This window comes from Solanum stenotomum, chromosome 7 (genome assembly GCF_019186545.1).
Source record: "Solanum stenotomum isolate F172 chromosome 7, ASM1918654v1, whole genome shotgun sequence".
Taxonomy (NCBI): domain Eukaryota; kingdom Viridiplantae; phylum Streptophyta; class Magnoliopsida; order Solanales; family Solanaceae; genus Solanum; species Solanum stenotomum.
In genome coordinates, this window is record NC_064288.1 from 54,176,739 (window position 1) to 54,201,434 (window position 24,696).

General features: G+C 31.8%; 3 protein-coding genes and 2 pseudogenes across 4 annotated transcripts; 3 read left to right on the top strand and 2 right to left on the bottom strand.

The window, feature by feature from the left end:
* Nucleotides 1-1,311: 1,311 nt before the first annotated feature.
* On the bottom strand, nt 1,312-2,493 carry LOC125871138 (uncharacterized). Its single transcript, XM_049551730.1, has one exon. The coding sequence runs from the start codon at nt 2,345-2,347 to the stop codon at nt 1,466-1,468; it is 882 nt and encodes a 293-aa protein (XP_049407687.1). The 5' UTR covers nt 2,348-2,493; the 3' UTR covers nt 1,312-1,465.
* A 7,667-nt stretch (nt 2,494-10,160) lies between these two features.
* Nucleotides 10,161-23,022, top strand: LOC125870851 (ankyrin repeat domain-containing protein EMB506, chloroplastic). Of its 2 annotated transcripts, none has more exons than XM_049551394.1 (7): nt 10,161-10,737; nt 11,795-11,874; nt 12,109-12,207; nt 12,304-12,402; nt 12,500-12,598; nt 12,676-12,774; nt 22,732-23,022. In XM_049551394.1, the coding sequence occupies exons 1-7, from the start codon at nt 10,347-10,349 to the stop codon at nt 22,834-22,836; spliced, it is 972 nt and encodes a 323-aa protein (XP_049407351.1). In that variant the 5' UTR covers nt 10,161-10,346; the 3' UTR covers nt 22,837-23,022. The 2 variants fall into 2 exon arrangements, with proteins under 2 accessions (XP_049407351.1, XP_049407350.1); XM_049551393.1 differs by lacking the exon at nt 22,732-23,022 and adding an exon at nt 14,992-15,231 and having other exon boundaries at nt 10,181-10,737.
* On the top strand, nt 12,804-22,718 carry LOC125870850 (cyclin-L1-1-like; annotated as a pseudogene).
* Nucleotides 15,644-19,187, bottom strand: LOC125870852 (protein BUD31 homolog 2). The gene is made up of 4 exons (XM_049551395.1): nt 19,070-19,187; nt 16,515-16,616; nt 16,221-16,408; nt 15,644-16,011 (listed from the first exon to the last, which is right to left on the bottom strand). Exons 2-4 carry the CDS (start codon nt 16,606-16,608, stop codon nt 15,856-15,858), a joined length of 438 nt encoding a protein of 145 aa, XP_049407352.1. The 5' UTR covers nt 16,609-16,616; nt 19,070-19,187; the 3' UTR covers nt 15,644-15,855.
* Nucleotides 20,940-22,338, top strand: LOC125870849 (cyclin-L1-1-like; annotated as a pseudogene).
* Nucleotides 23,023-24,696: the final 1,674 nt, after the last annotated feature.

Sequence of the window (24,696 nt, forward strand, 5' to 3'; positions counted from 1 at the left end):
TTCTTATGTTTATTTTATTTTGATTTCTCATAAATTTTCTTCTCTTTAACAAACTTAAGAGGGAAGTTCTATTTTTAAGCTAAATAAGAAAAAAGTTATATTTTTAAATACACGTGATACTTATCATGGGAATGCATAAATAAAAATATTTAAGTTAAATAAAATAAAAATTTTATTTAAAAAAATGAATAACTTGTCATAACTAAAGTGGAGGGTAATTTTGTAAACAAATAACTTGTTCTTAAAATTTATCAATATATATTATTTTGAATATAACAAATCAAACACTCAATAAGAAATAATCTCAGCATAAGTTATCCGTTATAACTAATCCAAATATAAATTATCCTATCATAACTTATTTCATCATAACTCATATTCAAACCAAACGACCCGTATAAGGTTCACAATAAAGAATCTTTTTAGCCCATCCTATGCCATATGCTGTTAAATTTTGTACCTTTCTATTTTTTTATATTAGGAAAGTCTACCTCATATCTTTCTGCAATAAATTCTCTTTAAACCCTTTCTGACACAAGAATTTTCCAAGAAACTACTCAAACTAAAAGAAAAAAGAAAAAAGAAAAAAACAAGGAAGTTACGTGTGCTAAATTTTAGTTATGCGTGGAGTTTCAGAAGAGTCGGACCATAAGAGTTTATTATACACAAGGTTATTCCCCATTTTTTTAATAAAAAAATATTTCCATCCTAAAACTCGTGACCTCCTGATCAATAGGAGCACCTTTAACAAAAAGCAAGAAGAAGAAGATAAATAAGAAACAAAGAACTAAAATGAAAACTAAAAGATTGAGCCTTTTACTTCTTCTGAATTAATCAGTATTCTTACTAACAGAAATCAACAAAGAACTCACAAAGTTGAAGTCTTGCAAAAGTAAAATTTTCATTTACAATTCCATAATCAAACACCTTATAAATCATAATAGCCATAACCATTTCCTATATTGCTCGAACTCATCAAAAATACTGTTAGATCTCTGTCGAATCCTTCAAAAACATGACTACTCTTCGGAAAAAATCAACAGACACCCAACGATATTTTTGAAAAGTCTCGACAAATGAGCAACATAAACCATTCTTATCTTCTTCAACAAAAAAAGAAGAAGGTCAAGAAGATAAACAAACAAAGAACTCAAAAAGTTAGAAGTCTTGAAAAGTAAAATTTTCATTTACAATTTCATAATCAAACAACTTATAAATCATAATAGCCATGAACATTTCCTATATTGCTCGAACTCATCAAAAATATTGTCACACCTCTGTCGAATCCTTCAAATTTATCACTACTCCAACGATATTTTTGAAAAGTCTGAGCAAGTGAGCAACATAAACCATTCCTATCTTCTTCAACAAAAAGGAAGAAGAAGATCAAGAAGATAAACAAACAAAGAACTAAAAAATGAAACTTAATAATTAAAGATTAGTTTTTTCCCCTTCTTTTTGTGAATTAATCAGGACTCTTAGTAGCACAAATCATCAAAGAAAATCCATCTTTTTCTTCTTCTTCTTCTTCATTTTGCTCCAAATTCTTCTCTTGATCAAACCACAACCTACTATCCAATCCACTTCTTGTCCTAAACATAAACATTGCACATCCAGATTTTGGATTACACAACCAATCATGAACATCCCACATAAAATCCACAACCAATCCATCTAAAAATATCGTTTGATTTCCGCGAAAATTCCATTGTAATCTCTTCACTTGTATCACACTCTTCTTATCAATCGATACAAACAACATTGAAGATGAATTCTTGATCAAAATGTCATGACATTTTCCATTTTCACTAAACTTACCCTTAGTAACCAAAACAGAACTACTTGAAAAATGTTCATTTCTTGATACCAATCCAAATCTTGAAAATTTATCATCAAGATTCAATTTTTTTAACTCAAACTCATGCCCCATGTCACCAAGAATCAACCCCACCTCACAATTTACTAATATCTTCACAAAGAACCCGTTGATCGGTTCAGGACCTCCTTCATACTTCGCGTTAGAAAGATCCCAATAAATGTCGAATCTTGAAGAATACAATTCAATTGTTTGTGAACCTTTTGACTTGTCTAATATTGTAACTACTTTCTTGAAATTTTTTGTGTATTTTTCACTTATACTGATTGAAAATACATGTTGTAATAAGCAACACCATGTAATTTTAATCAAGAATTGCTTCTCTATTGATGAAATTTTCACTTTGTAAATACATGTAACAACATTTTGTAGTGAAGGAATGTTATATACTACTTGATTTGATGGATTTGAACAATATGAATTTGTTACTTTTATAGCATGCTCATTGTAACAACTTGCTATATTTCTCATTCTTGATCAAAAAAGAAAAAAATCCCCCAAAAAAAAGGAAGAAAAGGGGTGTTTCTTTAAGTGTTTGATTTTTTTGGGACTATACTTTGCTTTTGTAGAAAGGAAATAATGGAAGATGAAGAGTGATTTTTGATAGGTTCTTTTCTTGTATAAACAGTTTAGTTTATAACTTGAAGGAGTTGTTTTAATATGTAACAATAAGAGAGAAAATTGAGGTTTTGGCCAGGTCATAGGCCAATTAATAAGGGATTCTCTGACCTGAACAATTCTAATACTTATATACTAATACACCTGGTATTTCGATATTTATATTAAGATTCGATTAAAACTGAAGAAAGTTTCACGTTTGATCAGGGTAAAGCGTTATGTTGATTTTTTTTTGGTTTTTCATGTGGTGTTTGATATCTATATAGAGGTTCGACTGAATACGGAGTCGCACTTGAAAAGTCTCACATAGAGATGGTAGCGCAAATGGGCGGGTAAGATGGACTGGATTAATAAATGAGTAGGTTATTGATCCGTCCAAAAGTTATCTGGATTAAAATGCGAATCAAAATTCTAAGTTTGATAGGTTGAACTAATAAATGAGCGGGTCAATAATCAGCTCAAACGTCATGCTTGAGCGGTTGGGTGGTTATGATTTCATGAACTAATTTTATCACCTCTAATCCAAATTGAGAGTAAGCTCCTTGACAAAGAAAACTCCATGCCCAAAAATTTGAACTTGTAACATTTGGTTAAGGATAACAGAATACTTACTATTTATCATTTCACTGCAATCCTCGATAATTATATACATTTAAGTTATATGTAGTAACAATTTTTTTTACACGACTAATGTAATTTACCTTGTTATATAACATATAACTTGTCATTATAAAAAATCAAAATTAAGTAAGTTATTTACACCATCAATGTGAAGAATTTTTATATCATCATATTTTTAAGATTATAAATCTCACATTTAAGAAAGATTTGATGTTTATTTAAGTAATTTGATAGTGTAAAATTTATTAATATTAACGATATATATAATTGTAATTACTTGTAATGACTTAATTTCATTAATGTTGTTTGCATTGTCTCTACACAAACTCTAATTTTTTTAATTAAAAGTCAGAAGAATAGAAGGACCTTATTAGTTTCAAAGGATTTCTTTAATTAAAGAGTACTACTAAAAATTTCAGTGACAGTTCATCTGTTTTTTCCTAAAAATATATTTAGAAAAAATTGTTAAGTTGACTTGATCTGATTCTACAGAAATAAAAAATAAAATGCTAGGTGTTGTACTTTATTCTTTATATTAATTATTATTGTGCTTAATTTGTCCTTTTCTGTGTGCTAATGTCAACTTCTGAAAAAAACAAAACATTTATATTTATAGTTTATTTATTATATTTCTATTGGAAACCTTTACTGGTTACAGGTGATCATCCTTTTTTTTTCATCAATAAACATGTCCATTGAGATAATTCAGTTGCTTTAGAGGGTGATCATCTGGAGTTAATTTTTCCTCAACGTTTTCTAAGTCAAGTCTGTTGCAGGACTATTATACAGAGGGGATGTGATTTACCCAATGTACATAAAGTGTTCACCATAGACGGCTCATCAGAAAGACATACTATAACATAAATTGTAATGACTACGGATTATCTTGAAGTTCGAAAAATAATACTCCCTTTGTCCCTAATTACGTGTCCACTTTTCCTTTTATAGTTGTCCCTAATTACTTGTCTATTTTGACAAATCAAGAAAGAACAATTTCTTTTTACCTATTATACCATCAATTAAATGATTAATTACTTTGAAAAATGTAGAACTTTTCATCCACTTCATAATTAATAGGGATAAAATAGTAAACTCACTATGTCATTAATTATTTTCATAATAGATGTGTCAATTCAAAAGTGGACAAGTAATTAGAGAAAGAGGGAGTACAAGGTAATTTTGTTCCCCATATTGTACAACTGTTGATGATAAAAACAAAAAAATTGTGATGTTGAGAGATGGGCCCTGTAATTAATTTAGTCAGAAGGAACCACCAATTACAAATCATATTTATATACTTGTGCCGATTATTTTAATATAATTTTTATGAATCGATCGAATTAAAAGAATTTACATTATGAGATCGTTTATTAATGATTGCAAGTAAATTTTATGATTAGTACTAATTGATAATTTGATAAGAATAACGATAGTGACTAATATGCAGTACAAGTTAAACTAAATTGATATGTTATTCTAAAAAAAAAAGTTACTATTGTAGTTCGTATAATTTATATCGAATTGCCTTCACATCCTAATATTCCTAACAATATTTTCCTTCATACTAAACACACAGTAAATTGCAACTTCAATCCTCCCTTACATCCTAACATTACTAACAATATTTTCCTTCATACTAAACGCACAATAAATTACAACTTCAATTATAAAATCTATAAATTTTAAATTTTGAATTTACCTTTAATCGCTATTTAAAAGGATAAGGGATTTCTTTATCACTAAATCAATCTCAACACTCAATTACTAATTAATTAAGATGGTCCATTCAAAGCAAAATTATATATATATATATTATGAAATGAAACTTTGAAATTTATCCAATAAAAAAAGTGCAGTTGAGAACATTGAATTTTGTGAAAATGAAAGAGCATTGAAGAGTAGACTAAAGAATGGTTCCCTTGAGCTTGTGTCTTTTTCCAAACAAACACTCAACAGACATAAAAACAGCTATAATAATATTAATAATTATTATTATTCTTTTTTCTACTATATTAAAAAAGCACAAAACCTATTAAATACAAAATATCAAAGTATGAAATATTGGTGTATGGGCTTACGTTTTTTTCAATAATAAGAACATCATTATTTATTTTATATGTTTTGATTTGATTGAATACAAGTGTTAAAAGAGAAAAATAAAGATTTTTGAAATTTGAGATTTTAAATATGTCATGAGATTTTTTGTGAACGATTATAAAGTAAAGTTTATTACTTAAATGGTCATTGAATTATTGGAAATAAATGAACATAGTAACTTTTTTCTTTTGTATAAAAAAAATCACTTATCTTATGATATTATGCTTAAAAGATCAATCAAAACAGAATTCAACCACTTTCAATGACGTATGTTAGGATCAAATGTTTACCATCATGCCAAAAACTATAACTGATCGCAAAGACATAATTTTATTTCTTAACTAAATCCACCAAACAAGCGTTATATTCGATCAAACTCCGTTCTGGATTACCTTATCCTTTATTGGTGAGGGACTGCAGTAATGATATGTCTCATTGCATAGAAGTAGAATGTTTCATTGTAACATTAAGAAGGGACAAGTTTAGAGGGCCACTAACGTGATATCCATTATTACAATTTACAACATTTTAGCATATAGGTTGCATCGAGTATGAATCTTCACTATTTGTTATATTTGTGGCCATAATATTTCAGTCGGAGAATTTGATAGCTTTGATTTAGATAATGTAAAGAAGTTTAGTTAACACATATAAATAATACATTCCTAATCGAGTATGACAATATATATTCATTATGGGATGCCAATTTTAACGTTGACTGTCAACCTATCGTAATCGTCTTCCTTATAGGATTTGTAACCAATAATGTAAGCAAACACATATAGAGAGTTGTTATTCATGTTGGGCCAAAAACAACCCAAAAATAATTTATCAATCATCACCTAAGTAAACTTGAAGAAGGAGAACATTTAAGGCCTTAGTTAGACTTTTCAAAAATGTTATCATACTCGTATTGGATCCTTCATAAAAACACTATTTTTGAAGAATCTGACACACACCCGCGAGCAACACAGATTAGGACAACAAGAGAAATCATATAAATATATTATCAAATTTCAATGTAGTCAAAGGTCTAATTATTCTTTGCTTGTTTCATGTCCAAAAGAATTCCACTTGCCCAAATATTTAAATTACATTTTTTTATTATCATTAAGAAAATTTATTTAAATGGCTTTGATTAATGAGATAGAGTATTTATTAGGGTTAGAGTAGAAAACAGACAGCCCTATCCTGCCAACTCACCAATTTCTCTTAAAATAAATCAATTTGAAACAAAAAATAATAATTCCAAAAATGGAATTAAAGACTGAAATTCTTTAGAAATATAATACAAAAAGTGAGACTTCAAAAATATCCACAATTCTATCCACTAGTACTGCAGTGAAACTATCTCTATAACAATATCGTTCGTTTTGAAAACTTTTTATTGATATAAAAATCGTTTGATATACAATTATAATAATATTCGGCTATTATAGGTTAAAAAAACCATAGAATTAAAATTTTCATTTTTTTTAATATTATGCATGTAAGAATTTTAATGTAGCTTAATTAATCACATTTCTTAATGATAAAAATTTATATTCATATAATATTCTTTGTCATATAATAATAAAGTATCAAAATATTTGATCGGTATTTCTAAAGCTATTATCGGTGATCTTACATAGAGATAAAATATAACATAAAAAATCAGTTTCGTGAAAAATTTAATTGTTATAATAAAGTGTTGTTATATAAAAATGTTATAGAAAGACCTGTTCCGACAGACTCTTCGTTGGAAATTTATGTGTTTCAAATAGTGATTCCATTAAAGAGAATATTTTCCCTTATAAAAAAAAAAAGCTAATAAAATAGAAGTGTAGGGTAGCTGACTCGAACATCATTATTTGCGAGAAGAATTGTTTCTAATCAAAATATATTGATATTTTATTTAATAATAAATTTGAAACAGTCATCAAGGTACCTATAAGAAAATAAAAATTATTGACAACTACTATTACCAAAACAATAAAATTAATAGTGTGAATTTCAGATTGCTACACAACCAACTAGTCCTGCAAGATAATTAAGATCCATGTGTTTAGTAAACATCATTAATTAGATTAGTACCTATTTGTTGCATATATTATTGTTGGCCATAAAATATTCATCATTCCATTTATTACAAGTATATAACTAATAATTATTATATTCATAAATTGACTAATCAATGTAAAAAGATTCTTTTTTTTCTCAATTAATATCTGGTATTCATATTGGGTCGACTGAATTTGAATTCACATATTGTAAGATTTATTTTTGGGAACGGTGCTTCCAATGGAGTTCTTTTTCCATTCCAAAATGGATCAAACCCGATACCACTAATCAAAATGAAGAAATTTTAACCACCCGCCACAACTCAGATTAGTCGTTAAACTTCTTTTTCATCAACCTACAAGTAGGTTGTCTGTAGTTAAATATTTTTACTAAGGTATATTGATTAACGGCAGCGATATCTATGCCATAAGCAACAAAGTCTATACAATTAAATTTGTAAATAATATACTACTTGGTGATAAAGAAATTAGGAAATTGTACTACCAGTGGAAAATTTTCAGCTAGAACAAAATTCAGATTTTTTATTTTAAAAATGTCTATATTATGAATATTCATCATAAAATTGACTAATTTATGATGATTTTAAGCCGATAGTAAGGTTTATTGCAACCATTCTTTCTTTATTCAGGCTTAAGACCAATGATGTGTAAGCTATGCAAATTAGCTCAAACACAAACCTCACTGATGCCAACATTTCACCCCATCGTGTTTCTGAAGGACTCTCGATTCAAAAGGGAACCATCCAACATAGAAAAGAAACAACAAAATAGCAAGAAACAAAACCATCTTTGTAAACTATATATTAAGAAGTATATAAGCTAAGTAATAACAACAATTAATAACATATCAAGTGTAATCTCACAAGTATGGTTTGAGCAGGGTAGAATGTATACAATCTTTGTCCCAACCTTTTTGAGGTAGAAAGTGTTTCCGATGGACCCTCAACACAAAAAAGAAAATATTCAACGCAGTATTATAAGAAAAATGATAACAAAAATAGCAAGATATAAAACAATCTCTATATCAATATTGGTTATTAAATTTGGCATGGTAAAGTTGTTAAATGTATGTGTATTTATGTGAGAATAAATTAATAAAATGGTGAAATATATGCAATAAAGTAAAGTTCTTGTATAATAATGGAGAATATAGGCTACTTTGTAAATTCAACTAATGCCATTAAGAGGAAAAACAAGGAAATGCAGCGAAAATCATTAACTAAGCATAAAACGCATTCACTAAATGCGAGTAATGCATAAAATTTGAAATTTTCAAAGATGTACGGTCCAACATAAATATTACGTTATGTTTATCAATATATAATATCTGGTAATGCTAAATGGCCAAAAATTTAAAAATTTTATAATATCTTTTTTATTTTAAAATAAACTGATCTTTTTACCATTTTTAAAATTAAAATGTATTAAAGTTAAAAGGGTAAAAATGTTCAAAAAGGTAAAATAAAAATATGTTATTTTACCATTCTGGCCAAATTTTCTGGCCAAAAGGATTTTTCCATATAATATTATACAATATTATATCTTGGGAAATTCATATTATTTTACTAGATAATATATAAATTCTCTTGACATAATTATTTTTTTGGCTTCATACCAAGCACAGTAGCACACCCTTTATGTATAATATTATATGTATAACCATGTATAACAAGTATATAATATCTATATATCAGTTAAAATAAATAAATAAAATTCCTTTTATACTACACAACAACGCACAAATCCCTTTTATAACCATATATAACAAGTAGATATAATATAAATACCATTACCCTTTGTTTGGAATTGAAGGAAATTAAGAAAACGAAGGAAAATGAATGAGAAAGTTAAAGAAAAAAAAAGGTTTTATTTCCTCTATTCCGATTTATAACATTTTCTGATGCATGGTGAAATTTTAATTCAATCTGATGCATTGAGTAGAAAATATATTAAAAATATATTTTAGTACCTTTTATTTAATTTTTGTATAGTATTGACATGAGATGAGTTTATAAATCGTGTAATATATGGTCCCCAAATCAAGAAAGAAGGGAGCAAAACTTTGCTTTCAAAAGAATTTTCATTCAATAATAATAATTCATCAGTATGAGGAATTTGGTCCATTTGTAATACTATTTGTCTTACATTTTTTTCAAAATAAAAAATAAAAAAGTGCATTGAAGCCTTTATTTATAAAAAAAAAGAATTCTTGATTATGACTTTGTGTACAATATATTTATAGCATGCATCTGACAGAAAAAAATAATCATGCTAACAAAGCATAATGAACTAATTGGAGTAACTACCAAGATATCAAAATTATTTTTTCTCAACATACCTGACTCAAAAAATCCATTCCATCTTCATGTTATGTTGCTTATATAAAAAATCTTGTCGCACCTATATAAATTCGATAAAATTTAGGTGTGGATATGAGATACGATAGTAAGTTTGATCAATTTAACTTGGATGTGATTTGACTATACATCTATGATCAAGAAGTATAATTTAATTTAATTTAGGTTTATATCATATATATTAACGTAAAGTACTAGAATATTTTACTATCATATGAGAAAATAACTTATAATTGAAAAATATATTAAGTGTTTACATAAAAATTTCATTATGTTATCTTTAATTTAATTTAACTTCAATTGATTTTCAAAAATATACCTATATATATATCGTAAAATATGCATTTCAAACAATTCAAAATTTCTAGACTTTTCTTAAACAAGCCCAATCAAAATACATTTTGGTTTCGAAGGGGACGAATTGACCTTTCATAACGCTTATTTAGTCGTACTAACATGACCCCATTGATTAATTAAAAAAAAAAAAGTTTTTCGGGTTTTCTATTGTTTTGTATACATGGGCCATGACAGCCCAAATGGATGAAGCCCATTACAGAAGCCTAAATTAATCTTATCTGAACAGCCCATTTCAGAAGCCTCTTACCTGTTCGATGAAATGCCTCAAAGAGAGTAAATTATCCAAGTTCTTGATCAATCAACATTCTTGGTTAATGGGAATCTTCAATTTGGTGTTATAGTTCAGTATAAAGATTGAAAATGGAGAAAATAATGGTGTTGCAGTGTAATTCATCTTCTCCATTTACGCAGCTATGGCCAACTACAGTTACAGCTACGGCTTATACCTGCAGTTTTAGCTGCTCTAATGTTGTTTCTTTCAGATTTCCAAGAAGAATTAACATGGGTTTTCGTTCTTTTCAACAAATTTCTAGAAGGAATAGTTTAGTTAACTTAAGTAAAGCTAATTTTTGGGAAGATCCTGATGATGGTAGTGATAGTGAAGAAGAAGAGGAGAGTGAAATGGAAGAAGAAGAAGAAGAAGAGGAGGAGGAAGATATCGATGTTGAGAGTAGCTTTGAATATGGAGAAAATAAAGCTATGGCCAATTTTACAAATGGTTTTTCTAACAGGGAAGATGAGTTTGTGAAAGGTACTTCCTTTTCCTGTTTTCAACTTGAAAAGTGAGAGTTTATTCAATAACAACATAAGCAGGGTAATTACACAAGTCGGGTATGGGGAGGATAGAGTGTACGTAACCATTAGATTAGAAAACATGGAAACTAAATCGTAGAGATTTTATATATATTGAGAAGCTAGTTATAGTAGAGATTGGAGAATAGATGGTTCGAGCAAATAATGTTAATAAGTTGTGTAGCAATGTTTCTTTCTTGATTTAGTTTTGTACCCAAGACCACTTGTCAGTGTCGAAGCTGGGATTTTTACAAAGGATTTCAAAATATGAAGAAGTCAATAGGATTCAACATCTAGTAATATTAACCTTCCGTCAAAGGGGCACGTGCTCCGCCCCTGCCTCTAGTGATTGTCATTCTAGGAAAGTGTCTGATATATTTTGAATCTCTAGTATCTGTTCTAGTTGTTCGGAAAGCAGGGCGGATGTAGTGTATATGTTATGGGTTCGTCCAATACCAGTAGTTTTGATTCAGACTTCAGACGTTGTATATGTGTTAAAAGATGCACTAAAAGTACAGATGATTAATTTTGAACCAAGTAAATTAGATGAGCTGTGTTAGAATTCCAAACTCTCACCCATAAAGTTCAAATCCCGAATCCATCTCTTATTCTGCAGGTTCAATTAGCTGCCCCCGCTTTTAGTTTTTATTTCAATAGTTGAACAGCTTTTGAGCCCAGAGATATTCTATTATTACAAAACCTAGAGATATTCTGTTTGGGAAACTAGAGTAGAAATTGAAGAATAGATGGTTCCAGTGAATGATGCTAATAAGTTGTGTTGCATAATTTCGTCGGCACTTTGTTTTGTAACAAGCTTCAGTTGGCAGGAGCTCTAGTGCATCAATTCAGCTTATCTTTTGAAAACCTGATTTATTTTCTTTTTCCTTGTGATGCAGTATCTCGTCTCTTTTGGATCTCTAGAATCAGTTCTAGTAGTCTTGATTGTTTCACGTACAGTTATCTGTTACCTTTCAAATCTCAAATATCTGAAACTAGCATGTTCTTTTGTTTTTCAGAGGTTGAACAGCTTTTGAGCCCAGAGGAAAGGGAAATTTTGTATCGCAATCAAACTCTAGAGCTGGATAAGATATCAACTGTAAGTTCCAAGGAGATTCAATTGCTTCTTTCATGTTAACATTCTTCTCTGATAAATAGATTAGTATGCAAGCTACGGACTTGCTATTCGTACCGTCTTAGATACTACCTACAGTCTTTAGAGACCAAAATCCACATTATTCAAAAGAATCTATGGATATGCTGGTATTATCACGTATTCTTTTGCTGGTTTCTGGAGCAAGTCCTGATACTCTCGAACGTGCTTCTACTCCAGGAAAAATGGAACCCTCTTCACACTTTTGCACTAGCAGGGCAGATACGGTTTATGGATAGACTTCTAGAGGAGGGTCTTGATATTGATGCCGTTGACAAGGTATTTACTATATCCATAATATAGATGGTGTTGATTAACGTTCAATGCTTGTTTGTTCATTGTGTTTGAAGTAGTTATTAAGTTAATTGGTGACAGGAAGGGCAAACAGCTCTTCACCACGCCGTTTTTGGTAAAAAAGAAGCTGTGATCAGTCATCTTCTAAGAAAAGGTGCAAATCCTCAAGTTAGGGATATGGTGAGACAACTTGTTTTTGCTTTTCAACTCCATCAACAACTTGCTTAAAGTTTCATTGCGTTGGGTCGTATTTAGATCTTTTTAATCATGTTAACAGGATGGTGCCACCCCTCTACATTATGCAGTTCAAGTAGGAGCCTTGCAAACGGTTAAAATGTTAATCAAATACAAGGTTGACGTGAATGTTGCTGATAATGTAAGTGGATGTTTTATTTCTTTTTCTGACATTTTTGTCGTCTTGTTAGCTTAGCGACGAGTTATTCTTTCTTACAGGTTGGTTGGACGCCACTGCACGTGGCCATGCAAAGCAGAAACAGAGACATAGCAAAAGTTCTTCTTGTCAATGGAGCAGATAAGTACAGAAAGAATAAGGTAAATTTGTGTATAATTGTAACTTGAGCGCAGGACTAGAGTTATTGCTGGTGCAATCTTTAAGGCTTAAAATGGTGGAAAACTATGAAAATGGTAGATGGACTATATTTTGAATCTCCTTAGTGGAAATCCCAACTTCACCAATAGATGTGCCATTCCAACTCAAATGGTAGATGAACTATAAAGATTTATTATCCACTATAATCAAAGTGAAAATGTGTATACCATAAAACAAATTACATGAAAGTCGAAACCTATATTAGGCCGAACCGAACTACAGTAGTAGTTCGAAAAAATAAATTAGTGCTTCAACAACGATTTCTTCTTCTTCTTTTTTCTCAAACGTCGTCACTGAACCCCATTTATGGGGAGATTCTTGAATTTCAACTATGATTTACACAGCAATAGACACATTCTATCTAGCAGAGGAGCAGCTTATAAACTCGCCTTCTAGGAAAGATGGAATTGATGAAGTTACTGAAACGGCACTTCGAATCTATGGTTGTGATCTCATCCAAGAAAGTGGGATTTTGCTCAGATTACCTCAAGCTGTAATGGCTACTGGTCAAGTATTACTTCATCACTTTTACTGCAAGAAATCATTTGCCCGTTTTAATGTGAATAGTGTTGCAGCTAGTTGTGTTTGGCTTGCATCAAAACTCAAAGAAGCCCGAGAAAAGCAAGGCAGGTGCTTGTTGTTTTCCACAGAATGGAATGTAGGAGAGAAAACTTACCTATAGAACATCTGGATACATCTTCAAAGAACTATATTGATTTGTAAGCAGACCTAATCAGAACAGAGACGCATCTTTTAAAAGAGATGGGTTTCATCTGCCATGTCGAGCATCCTCATAAATTTATATCAAACTACCTTGCAACTCTTGAAACACCTGCAGAATTGAGACAAGAAGCTTCGAATTTTGCAAATGACAGTTTGCGCACAACACTCTGTGTAAGATTCAAGAGTGAGATTGTGGCATGTGGAGTTGTATATGCTGCAGCCCGTAGATTTCAAGTGACCCTCCCAGAGAATCCTCCTTGGTGGAAGGTATTTGATGCAGACAAGGCTGATATTGATGAAGTTTGCAGAGTTCTCGCTCATCTTTACAGCCTTCCAAAGGCACAATGCATTCCTGTGTGCAAGGAAGGAGGCTCCTTTGCTATATCAAACAGATCAAGGGACTCGCCATCGCTTCCTGTAGCTAAGGAAGGTTTGTTGGATGTTCCACCAGTGAATGAAGATACTAAGGAAGTTGCTAAGGATGCAGTAACAAAAGCTGCCCTTAATAAGTTAAAAGGACTCAAAGAAGAGCGATGATGACTCTAAAAGCGTGCCTTCAAAAGGGGAGTCAAAAGAAGACCCTGGAAGAGCTGACAATTGAACATATGCTGGTGGAGAAAAGAACAAGGCGAGAGAGAGAGAGAGGGACAGGGGAAGAGACAGGGAGAGAGAGAGGGACAAGGAAAGACTAAAGTCTCGTGAACGTGATTGGGGAAGGGAATCTGATAGGGAAAGGGAGTGAGACGACTTTGAAAGGGACAGACAAAAATCCAAGGAAAGGAATCATCATTCAAGAGACAAAGGTCACTCAGAGAAACCAAAACATCACTCTTCTTGAGATCGTGATTACCACTCTTATTCATCACAGGAGAAGGATCTTCGTAGACACCATTAGCTTGGAGCGGCCTCGCAAAGTGTTACCATGCCAAATATGTTTGTGGTTTTTCTGGAGCATAGCTGCAGCTCTTTGCATATAGCTGAGAGTGCCTTCTTCGTGAAACATTGGTTTTACCTCACATATATATATCATCTAAGGTCTCCTATAATCGAGACATTGGTTTTACCTATTTGGTTTGAGTTCCCCTGAACAATTGACTTACCTTTGCTGTCCAAATTGCTTGTAGGCTAAAGCAGGATTGTTAACTTTCTGCACTACAGTTATATACTTACGTAACTGGAAAAAAAATGCGTATGCCATAGTTTACTAATACACATTTTCACTTTAGTTTATGACTTAACCATGGTATAGTAGTATGATTTGGTGTAAACACGGGTTGCAGTTAAGATTTTTCTGATTATTTAGGTAGGATGAAAGCGGATTTTCATAGCGGGGGACTTCTCTTTGCACTACTTATACCCTACCTATGTTTCTTTTTTCTTAAAGATTATGTATGCACATGAAAATTTCATAACTTCTGAACATTTACATTTCACAGGATGGCAAGACACCCCTTGATATTAGCCTTTGTTATGGCAAAGATTTCAAGTCCTATGATCTGGCTAAGTTACTGAAGCTTGTTCCTGCTAATAGAGAGCTGTGATTGGCTTCTACAATTTACGTGCAGTTCTTCCGAAATCTCAAGAAGATTAGAACCATGATGTTGACATTGACATCTATTCTTCTGCATTTTTACTCCCAGCAAAGAAGAAAACAATCAATTATAGTCGAAGAGGACGTGTTGAGACGGATACATAGAAGGACAATTCAGATCAACTTTCGGGCATGGAATCACTAGAATTGTAAAATATTTGGGCAATTGTGCAGCCAGTCTTGTAACAGATTTGTAAAAATAAAACAGAACCTGTTTTCTTATGATATATATGTCCCAGTGCACACTATATTGAGCAAGTATAAGGTGATTAGGCAAGTCATGGATTTACTTCTTCGACAACGACAGTGTACGTTGACTTTACCCTACCTCATGGAGAAGAAGAACCTTGGCTCAACTAAAGCGAATCATGGTAATGAAAAGGTAAAACAGCAGTGAAACCCATTACTTCTATGAAAGTGTCAAATAGCTTTTTTAAACATGGATCCTGATATGGCTGTAACATATGATTTACTTGCAAACAAGCATATCCAAAATATTTCAACACAAGTTAAGTAGTTTGAGATAAATAGGTTACACAGTTTACAGTAGGTACTGCAATCATAATTGTTATCTCATCAAACACTGCCTCTAGCATATTACTGACCATGATGTGCTAGACATCGTTTGATCAGTGCTTTGAATAGACGGAGGTTTACTACAAGTACAATAACATCTAAAACAATGTACTTGCTGATTCTAAGGAACAGGTCAATCTCCGCTTGCACAACCTTTACAGCCGCAATGGACACATTCTATAACCTTCTCCTCCCTTAGATGCTGTGGAACACGGCAGACACAGGTTGTTTGAAAGTTGTGATCCCGCGGTTGCATGCACCTCAAACAGCAGAGACGTTCATAACCAGGCTGTAAATCAAAGGCAAAACCATCAAAATTGTGACAAAGTATACACAACTATGGAACCCCCACCCACACACAGAGGAGAAATGTACTAAACAAAACGCAAACCGGAAATACATTCAGAAACAAGAGATACACATTGACATATGTTCATGCCAGTGCACTAAAAAAAAGTAAAAGGTGACACAAAACTGAAGCAGAGAGGATGAACATACCTTTTTCCATTTCGCAATCAAATTTCGATCAGCATATCCTTGATCCATGCAAAACTCATATAATTCCTTGGAGATCTCTTTCCTCCTGTGAAAGAGATCAAAAATATACCGGCTCTTCTGATGAGCAATTTTGAAAATAGGCCACAAAGCCTCGCATTTTCTTTTGCCATCATGAGGATCATTCTCAGCTGTACCAGCAGTCAAACAACAATAAAATTCATATTGACGTTAGGAGGTGACATCATTTTGACTACATAGAAACAACAAACACAAAAATAGATTTTATGACAATACCTTCCCTCATTTTTGCTTGTAGTTCACTAAGAGTAGGTTCAATCAACTCCCATCCCTCTGGATATTTGACACGGTTTGTTTTTACTTTAGGCATGACCTTAGCTGCACCAAACACACATAAATGCAAGACTTACTTATCAGTGACCTTAACAGAAGAAAATGCATGTAATTGTAAAACATAACTGACAAATTTATCTCAACTTTCGACTTAATCCAGAGAAACGCCACAAAAAATTTTGGTAAATTATAGAAGATGATAGCACAATTGGGCTCCAAAGTACCATTTGACCAACAAAAGCCAAACTGATTTTCTTATGTGATCATGAAACACTACTCAATACATAATCTAGATAAATTACATGAGCAGGCTTTTATGCTCGATGCTTCATGCTTAAATTTCACGCCAATCATGCTGAATTATGTGTTTCAAATTCAAGAAAATTACAATTGAAGGGGAACTTGTTCCCGATGGGAAAGAAGAAACAAGTGCTCATGATTGCAGGTGACATGATAGAAGAAATATATGCTGGCTGATATCTCTTTCAGTTTTTCTTTTGTTTCTTTCCCTTGTTGCCAAATACACAGAGAAAAGACGTTTAACAACTTAGTAAAGAGGCTACAGGGGAGTACAAAGAAAAAATTCTGTGAACTGCAAGCCATTAGTACTCGTAATTAACATGACAATAAGAGAGATTAAAGATAATAAGTTTTGTTTGTAATGATATCCCCTAGGCAAATATGATGACAATATTAAATAAAAACTTTACCAATTAAAAGAATAAAATAAAACAAAATTCTTCACAAAAATATAATGATGACACTTTTATCTTTTGGATTTCTCCACATATTGGCACTATTACACAGTAATAGGTCATAATAAGAAGTTTAGCAGTAGTGCCAACAACAACATACCCAATTAATCCCTGTGGGGTCCAGGGATGATAGGATGCACCCTACACTTGTGGGGTAAAGAGGTTGTTTCCGACGGACTCTTGGCTCAAAAGAAAAGTATCCGACGCACGATGATCGTGAGAAAATAAAACAGTAAAATTGCAAAGATACAATACAAGTACATCAACATGTAGTAATACACATTGAAGTATAAGAAACTACGAGATAATTAAATAGTACTACTAAAAAGGAGAGGAAGAGGCTAGCCCGCTACCTCTCCCACAAATTAGCAGCAGTGCCATTAACACAAACTAGCATGTCATGTTAACAAAGTTGGGTGTAGAACAACCTAGCAACCCAACTGGTATCAGAGCAGCTGCAGCGCAGCAGCAACACTAAACTGAAGGGCCTCAGTAAGTGTAGTTTACTTTAGGCTTTGGTCACCCAAGCTTGAGCGTCAGATGTGTGAGGATAGGGAATTCGGTTGGGCAGATAGAATCTTGAAAAAAAAGAAGAGATTAGCCTTAAGGAGCCCAGCAGAAGCTCTTTATAAACTTTGGTTAAAAACCAACAAAAAAACCGAGTGCTTGACAGTGACAACTAAACTGAAATACGAAAAAGGAAAAAAATTACAAACAAAATTGACCATGTATCTCTAATCTTCCAATCTCTTCACATATCTCATCCATCACTTGCAATTGTCCCCATCCCTTATAACCCAATCTTGTTCCACCTCTCTAACTTGTTTATTTATTTAGGCTCATTTCTGGTTCCTACTGCCTCAATTGTTGAGGTTAAACGTCATTGTGGCAGCACAAATATGACATCAAAATAATGAAATATAAAGACACTGATGATAAATATATTGTCTCAACTTTTGCTTCATTTCCTTTGGGAATAGCTATTCTATATTTAGAATACATGTCGTTTAGATTTAGTTCTTTTAAATGGTTTTCTTCTTTAGATCACCAAATATGTAGCACCATGGCTTTGGTTTTGTTTTTTCATCAGAAACTTGTATGATATATAGGATTACTCTTTACTTGCACTACGGAAGACCGAGACTACAGTTTTGCACCCAACGGTGTGACTTAGTGTCGCCCCTTCATAAGAGGTTCATTGGCAAGGAAAAGTATGCCTTAGAATCTTGATGACGCTCAACACATTTTGAGCCTCGCACCAGGGCTTGTGCCTTTTTCACATTGGCTACACAACCGTAATTGTTTGTGCATTTTTCACTCCAATACTAAATGATCTGTCTCTTAAGAAAAATTAGGGCTTCTCGGTCTTGCAACAGTAACATAATCATGTCCAAAAACTCATAAACCAAATTATACATTAAAATTGCAATTTAGGGTTTCTCTCGGTCTTGCAACAGTAACATAATCACGCCCAAAATATCATAAACCAAATTATACACCAACTTGACAGTAATTGCAATTTAATTTTTTTCACTATAATTTAAATGCAGCAAATAAAACATTACTTCCGAATTTCAGAAAATTTAAACTAAATTCCTACAACACTATTCTCAAATTCAGTAAACATTGTGTGAGATAATCGAATACAAAGAACTTATTAAAAGCTTACAAATTTAACCAAATATAATCCACTAGAAAGGAAAAGGACACTTTAATTGTTCAAATAACACAAAAGCAACTTACCGGTGTCGAATATTAACTTCCGATCAAACTTAACGACGGTGGCGGTGAAGACGACGGCGTCAGAGGCGGAGGAAGCTCCGGTGAGGTCTGAATCTGGAAACTTCGATTTCTTAAAGTTGATTTTGTTCTTTTGCCAATTCAAGTCGGATCTTGGAGCGGAATACGTGGGTAAACCGAATCCGGATATGATTTGACCCTTTTTAAATAAAGAATAATGTGAATACTATAACTTTTGATAAGTTACTTTTTGTGAATAATATTAGACTCGATTTCTTATATTTGCTAATATATAACTCAATCTTATAAATAAATTATTAAATTATGGTCTAATTTCTATAATAACTTATAAAATCTATATGTTGCTTAACGTTTTATCGAACTCCCTTCGTCTCATTTTATGTGATATTGTTTGACTTGGCACGGTATTTAGGTAAAAAAGGGAAGATTTTTGAAACTTATGATTTAAAACAAGTAAATCATTTCATCAAGAGTAAATGAGAATTAAAAGTTAAAATATTTCTAATTATAGTAAGGTGATATTTTTTTGGGACAGACTAAAAAGGAAAAGATGTCACATAAAATGAGACAAAGGGAGAAATATTTTCTGTTTGCAAACCAAAAAAAAAAAAANCAATAATATACTAGAATAGATTATTGAAAACAATAGTAAACAATACAACAAGAACCTAACAAAACAATCAATAATCTTATTTGAATTATTCATTACAAAAAAAATATGATTTAACATTAATTTTTAATTTTCAAATAAAATGATTTTTTTAATTATTATTTTCATGGTCAAACATCCAAAAAAAAACACTAAAAACTATTTCATTCCATTTTACTCACACAAAGTTAAACAACTCCAATTAATATTTATGATCAAGTATAATCAAATTAATATCATTTTCAGTTTAAAAATAAAGGAGACAATTTTCCAAAAGAGTATTACAAATTTCATGGCCGTTTACTTCTTTATATAATAAAGAGCAACTTTCAATATAGTAAACAAAAAAATCATATTTGTATGTTATAGCAAAAGTTGCATAATTGCGCTCCATAGCAAATATATATATGTATAATTCGCTATACATATAGAATTGAAAGCTATCTATTTCGCTATACATATATACAAAAAGAAGCAATTGTATAATTCGTTGGCTCCTCTTCAGAATTGTATAATTTCGCTGGCAGGCCATTTGTATATATTGTTGTTAGCCTCTCGTTTGTATCAATCGTTGACAAAAATATTTGTATATCAAAAATCGATGTCTCTTTCGCTTTATACAAACATAAATTATACATTATACAAACATAAATCTGGGCAGAAATATTTTTATTGTATAATTATAAGTGTATAGGACGAATATATATGTATTTGCATGTGTATATACAATTTTCTCACGCTTTATACAAACAGAAACACAATTTATACAATTTTGTTGTATAAAACGAGAAAGAGAGAAAGGCAAAAGAGAATTGGGCAGGGGAATATTTTTATTGTATAATTATAAGTGTATAGAACGAATATATATGTATTTGCATGTGTATTAAATCAAAGTGTGATTATACCATTTAATTTGAATTAATAGTTTGTCATTATGTACAATTTTCCTAATAAACATTACCACTTCTTTGATTACTAGATACAGGACCCCGTGCAAACACAGGGCTCAATATATATTATTTTTTTATTTTAATTTATGTCATATTATTTTATTTGAGAAGTTAATAAATTTTTTATATGATTTTGAAAATATTTTAAATTATTAGTTATTGTGATTTATAATACTTTTTTTTACATAATTTTGAAAATAATATTTATTACTCTCTTTGTTCCAATTTATGGGGAGATTCTTGAAGTTCAAATATGATTTACACGGCAATAGACACATTCTATCTAGCAGAGGAGTAGCTTATAAACTCGCTTTCTTGGAAAGATGGAATTGATGAAGTTACTGAAACAGCACTTCGAATCGATGGTTGTGATCTCATCCAAGAAAGTGGGATTTTGCTCAGATTACCTCAAGCTGTAATGGCCACTGGTCAAGCATTACTTCATCGCTTTTACTGCAAGAAATCATTTGCCCGTTTTAATGTGAATAGTGTTGCAGATAGTTGTGTTTGGCTTTCATCAAAACTCGAAGCAGACCGAGAAAAGCAAGTCAGGTGCTTGTTGTTTTCCACAGAATGGAATGTAGGAGAGAAAACTTACCTATAGAACATCTGGATACATCTTTGAAGAAATATATTGATTTGTAAGCAGACCTAATCATAACAGAGAGGCATCTTTTAAAAGAGATGGATTTAATCTGCCATGTCGAGCATCCTCATAAATTTATATCAAACTACCTAGCAACTCTTGAAACACCTGCAGAATTGAGACAAGAAGCTTAGAATCTTGCAAATGACAGTTTGCGCACAACACTCTGTGTAAGATTCAAGAGTGAGATTGTGGCTTGTGGGGTTGTATATGCTGCAGCCCGTAGATTTCAAGTGCCCCTCCCAGAGAATCCTCCTTGGTGGAAGGCATTTGATGCAGACAAGGCTGATAGTGATGAAGTTTGCAGAGTTCTCGCTCATCTTTACAGCCTTCTAAAGGCACAATGCATTCCTGTGTGCAAGGAAGGAGGCTCCTTTGCTAGATCAAGGGACTCGCCATCGCTTCCTGTATCTAAGGAAGGCTTGTTGTGGATGTTCCACCAGTAGATGAAGATACTGAGGAAGTTGCTAAGGATGCAGTAACAAAAGCTGCCCTTGATAAGTTAAAAGAGCGATGATGACTCCAAAAGCATGCCTTCAAAAGGGGAGTCAAAAGAAGACCCTAGAAGAGCTGACAATAGAACAGATGCTGGTGGAGAAAAGAACAAGGAGAGAGAGAGAGAGAGAGATAGAGGGACAAGGAAAGACTAAAGTCTCTTGTGGACGTGATTGGGGAAGGAATCTGATAGGGAAAAGGAGTGAGACAACTTTGAAGGGGACAGAGAAAAATTCAAGGAAATGAATCATCATTCAAGAGTCAGAGGTCACTCAGAGAAACTAAAACATCACTCTTCTCGAGATCGTGATTACCAGTCTTATTCATCACAGGAGAAGGATCTTCGTAGACACCATTAGCTTGGAGCGGCCTGGCAAAATGTTACCATGCCAAATATGTTTGTGGTTTTTCTGGAGCATAGCTGCAGCTCTTTGCATACAGCTGAGAGTGCCTTCTTCGTGAAACATTGGTTTTACCTCACCTATATATAGTATCATCTAAGGTCTCCTGTAATCGAGACATTGGCTTTACCTATTTGCTTTTAGTTACCCTGAACAATTGACTTACCTTTGCTGTCCAAATTGCTTGTAGACTAAAGCAGGATTGTTAACTTTCTGCACTACAGTTCTATACTTACGTAACTGGAAAAAAAATGTGTACGCCATAGTTTACTAATACACATTTTCACTTTAGTTTATGACTTAACCATGGTATAGTAGTATGATTTGGTGTAAACATGGGTTGCAGGTAAGATTTTTCTGATTATTTAGGTGGGATGAAAGTGGACTTTTCATAGCGGGGGACTTCTCTTTGCACTACTTATACCCTACCTATGTTTCTTTTTTCTTAAAGATTATGTATGCACACGAAAATTTCATAACTTCTGAACATTTACATTTCACAGGATGGCAAGACACCCCTTGATATTAGCCTTTGTTATGGCAAAGATTTCAAGTCCTATGATCTGGCTAAGTTACTGAAGCTTGTTCCTGCTAATAGAGAGCTGTGATTGGCTTCTACAATCAATTATAGTCGAAGAGGAAGTCAGTTCTTAAACGTGTTGAGACGGATACATAGAAGCACAATTCAGATCAACTTTTGGACCTGGAATCACTAAAATTGTAAAATATTTGGGCAGTTGTGTAGTCAGTCTTGCAACTGATTTGTAAAAATAAAACAGAACCTGTTTACTTATGATATATATAAAATTAAATAAATCTGAAATTTTATTTGATACAATTAAAAATGAAATGCCCATTTATTCTTTTTGTTTATATATGCATTGTTTGATAATTTCTTTATCCATATAAGAAATAATAAATAAAAAATGATTTATTCTGAATAAAAATTGTAAGAAATTATATAAGTAAAATTTCACAAACTACGTTCTCGCCTAAAATATATATAAAATACAAAACACTAATCTACTAAATAAAAAATTTAAGAAATAGGATCATACATGATATTTTTGTTACAAAATATTTTTTTGAGTGCACAATAAAATATGCACAAAGACGCAGCATGGAGAATAACATAATTCAAAAAGAAACAATAATATATAGAGGGAAAATTAGGAGAGGAATGAATTGACACTATAACAATAATATTCATGAAAACAATTACGTACCTTATATAGGGCCAATAAGCGAATTACATATCAAATATTTGAAATATTGAGATGATTTCATATCTAAAATTTGGGACTATTTAAAAGTGCTTTGAGTTAATCGAGATTAAATTATCAGTGTATAGTCATGTATACTCATGTATAGTTAATCTCTATTCAACTTCTTGAGTGTATCACAATGTATAATCAGTGTATAGTGCACGTATAAGTATGCTATATAGTATAATTAGTGTATATTTTCTATGACTTTGGGATAACTATATAATATAATCAATGTATACTTTCTATGACTTTTGACAAGAAAGATTGTATAGTCGGTGTATATACTTCCTATGACTTTTGACTATTTTTAATGTAAATAAAAGATGACTATATTTACTGTAAGCTAATATCTTTATCGTATATATGTGAAAGCCCTCCTAAAAGTATTGTATAAATAATGTATATGAATATATGTATATATTTTTTATACATATACATACATCACATATGCATGATCATACACTATGTATACAATATTGATACATTGCATTACTATTTTATATAATATTGATACATTATATTACTATTTTATATAATATCAATACATTACATGTACAATACTTATTTTTGTCACATGTATGGAAGAGTTAAAAATTTACTGCATCACGTTCTTTTCATTTTTAATGTGAGAAATACCATGAGATACAAAAAATGTACCCCTTACCCACATTTTTCTCCCATATTACCACAATTCTCGTGTGGCTAAACCTAGACTGGACATAAAATATCAAAAAATAAATTACCGAATCGAATCAAAGTTTTTGATAATTTAGTATTTGGTAATTCAATATTCGAGAGTAAAATTTAAGAATTATATTATTCAGATTTTGTTTTGGTATGAGACATTATTATCATTTGATATTCGCTATTTTTCGAATACCGAATTATTTACTTAATGTCCAGTCATGGGCCTACTAAGGCTTGAGTTGACCTGCAACATATGAGCCGCAGGTCCAAACCACGGACTCAAATCACGCTCAGTAGACCTTTTCATGATCCGTGGAATGCTACCAGATTTTGGTAATTCAGTTTTAAGTGAGGAGTTGAGTGTTAGTTTAGTAATTAGTTTAGGTGTTTGGAGGGACGATTAGTTAGTTAATTAACCTCCTATATAGTTAATAGACCCTAAACTAATCACTTTAACTCATTCATCTAAGAACTCTCAAATTACTCTCAAGAAATTCTCTCTCTAGGAGCAAA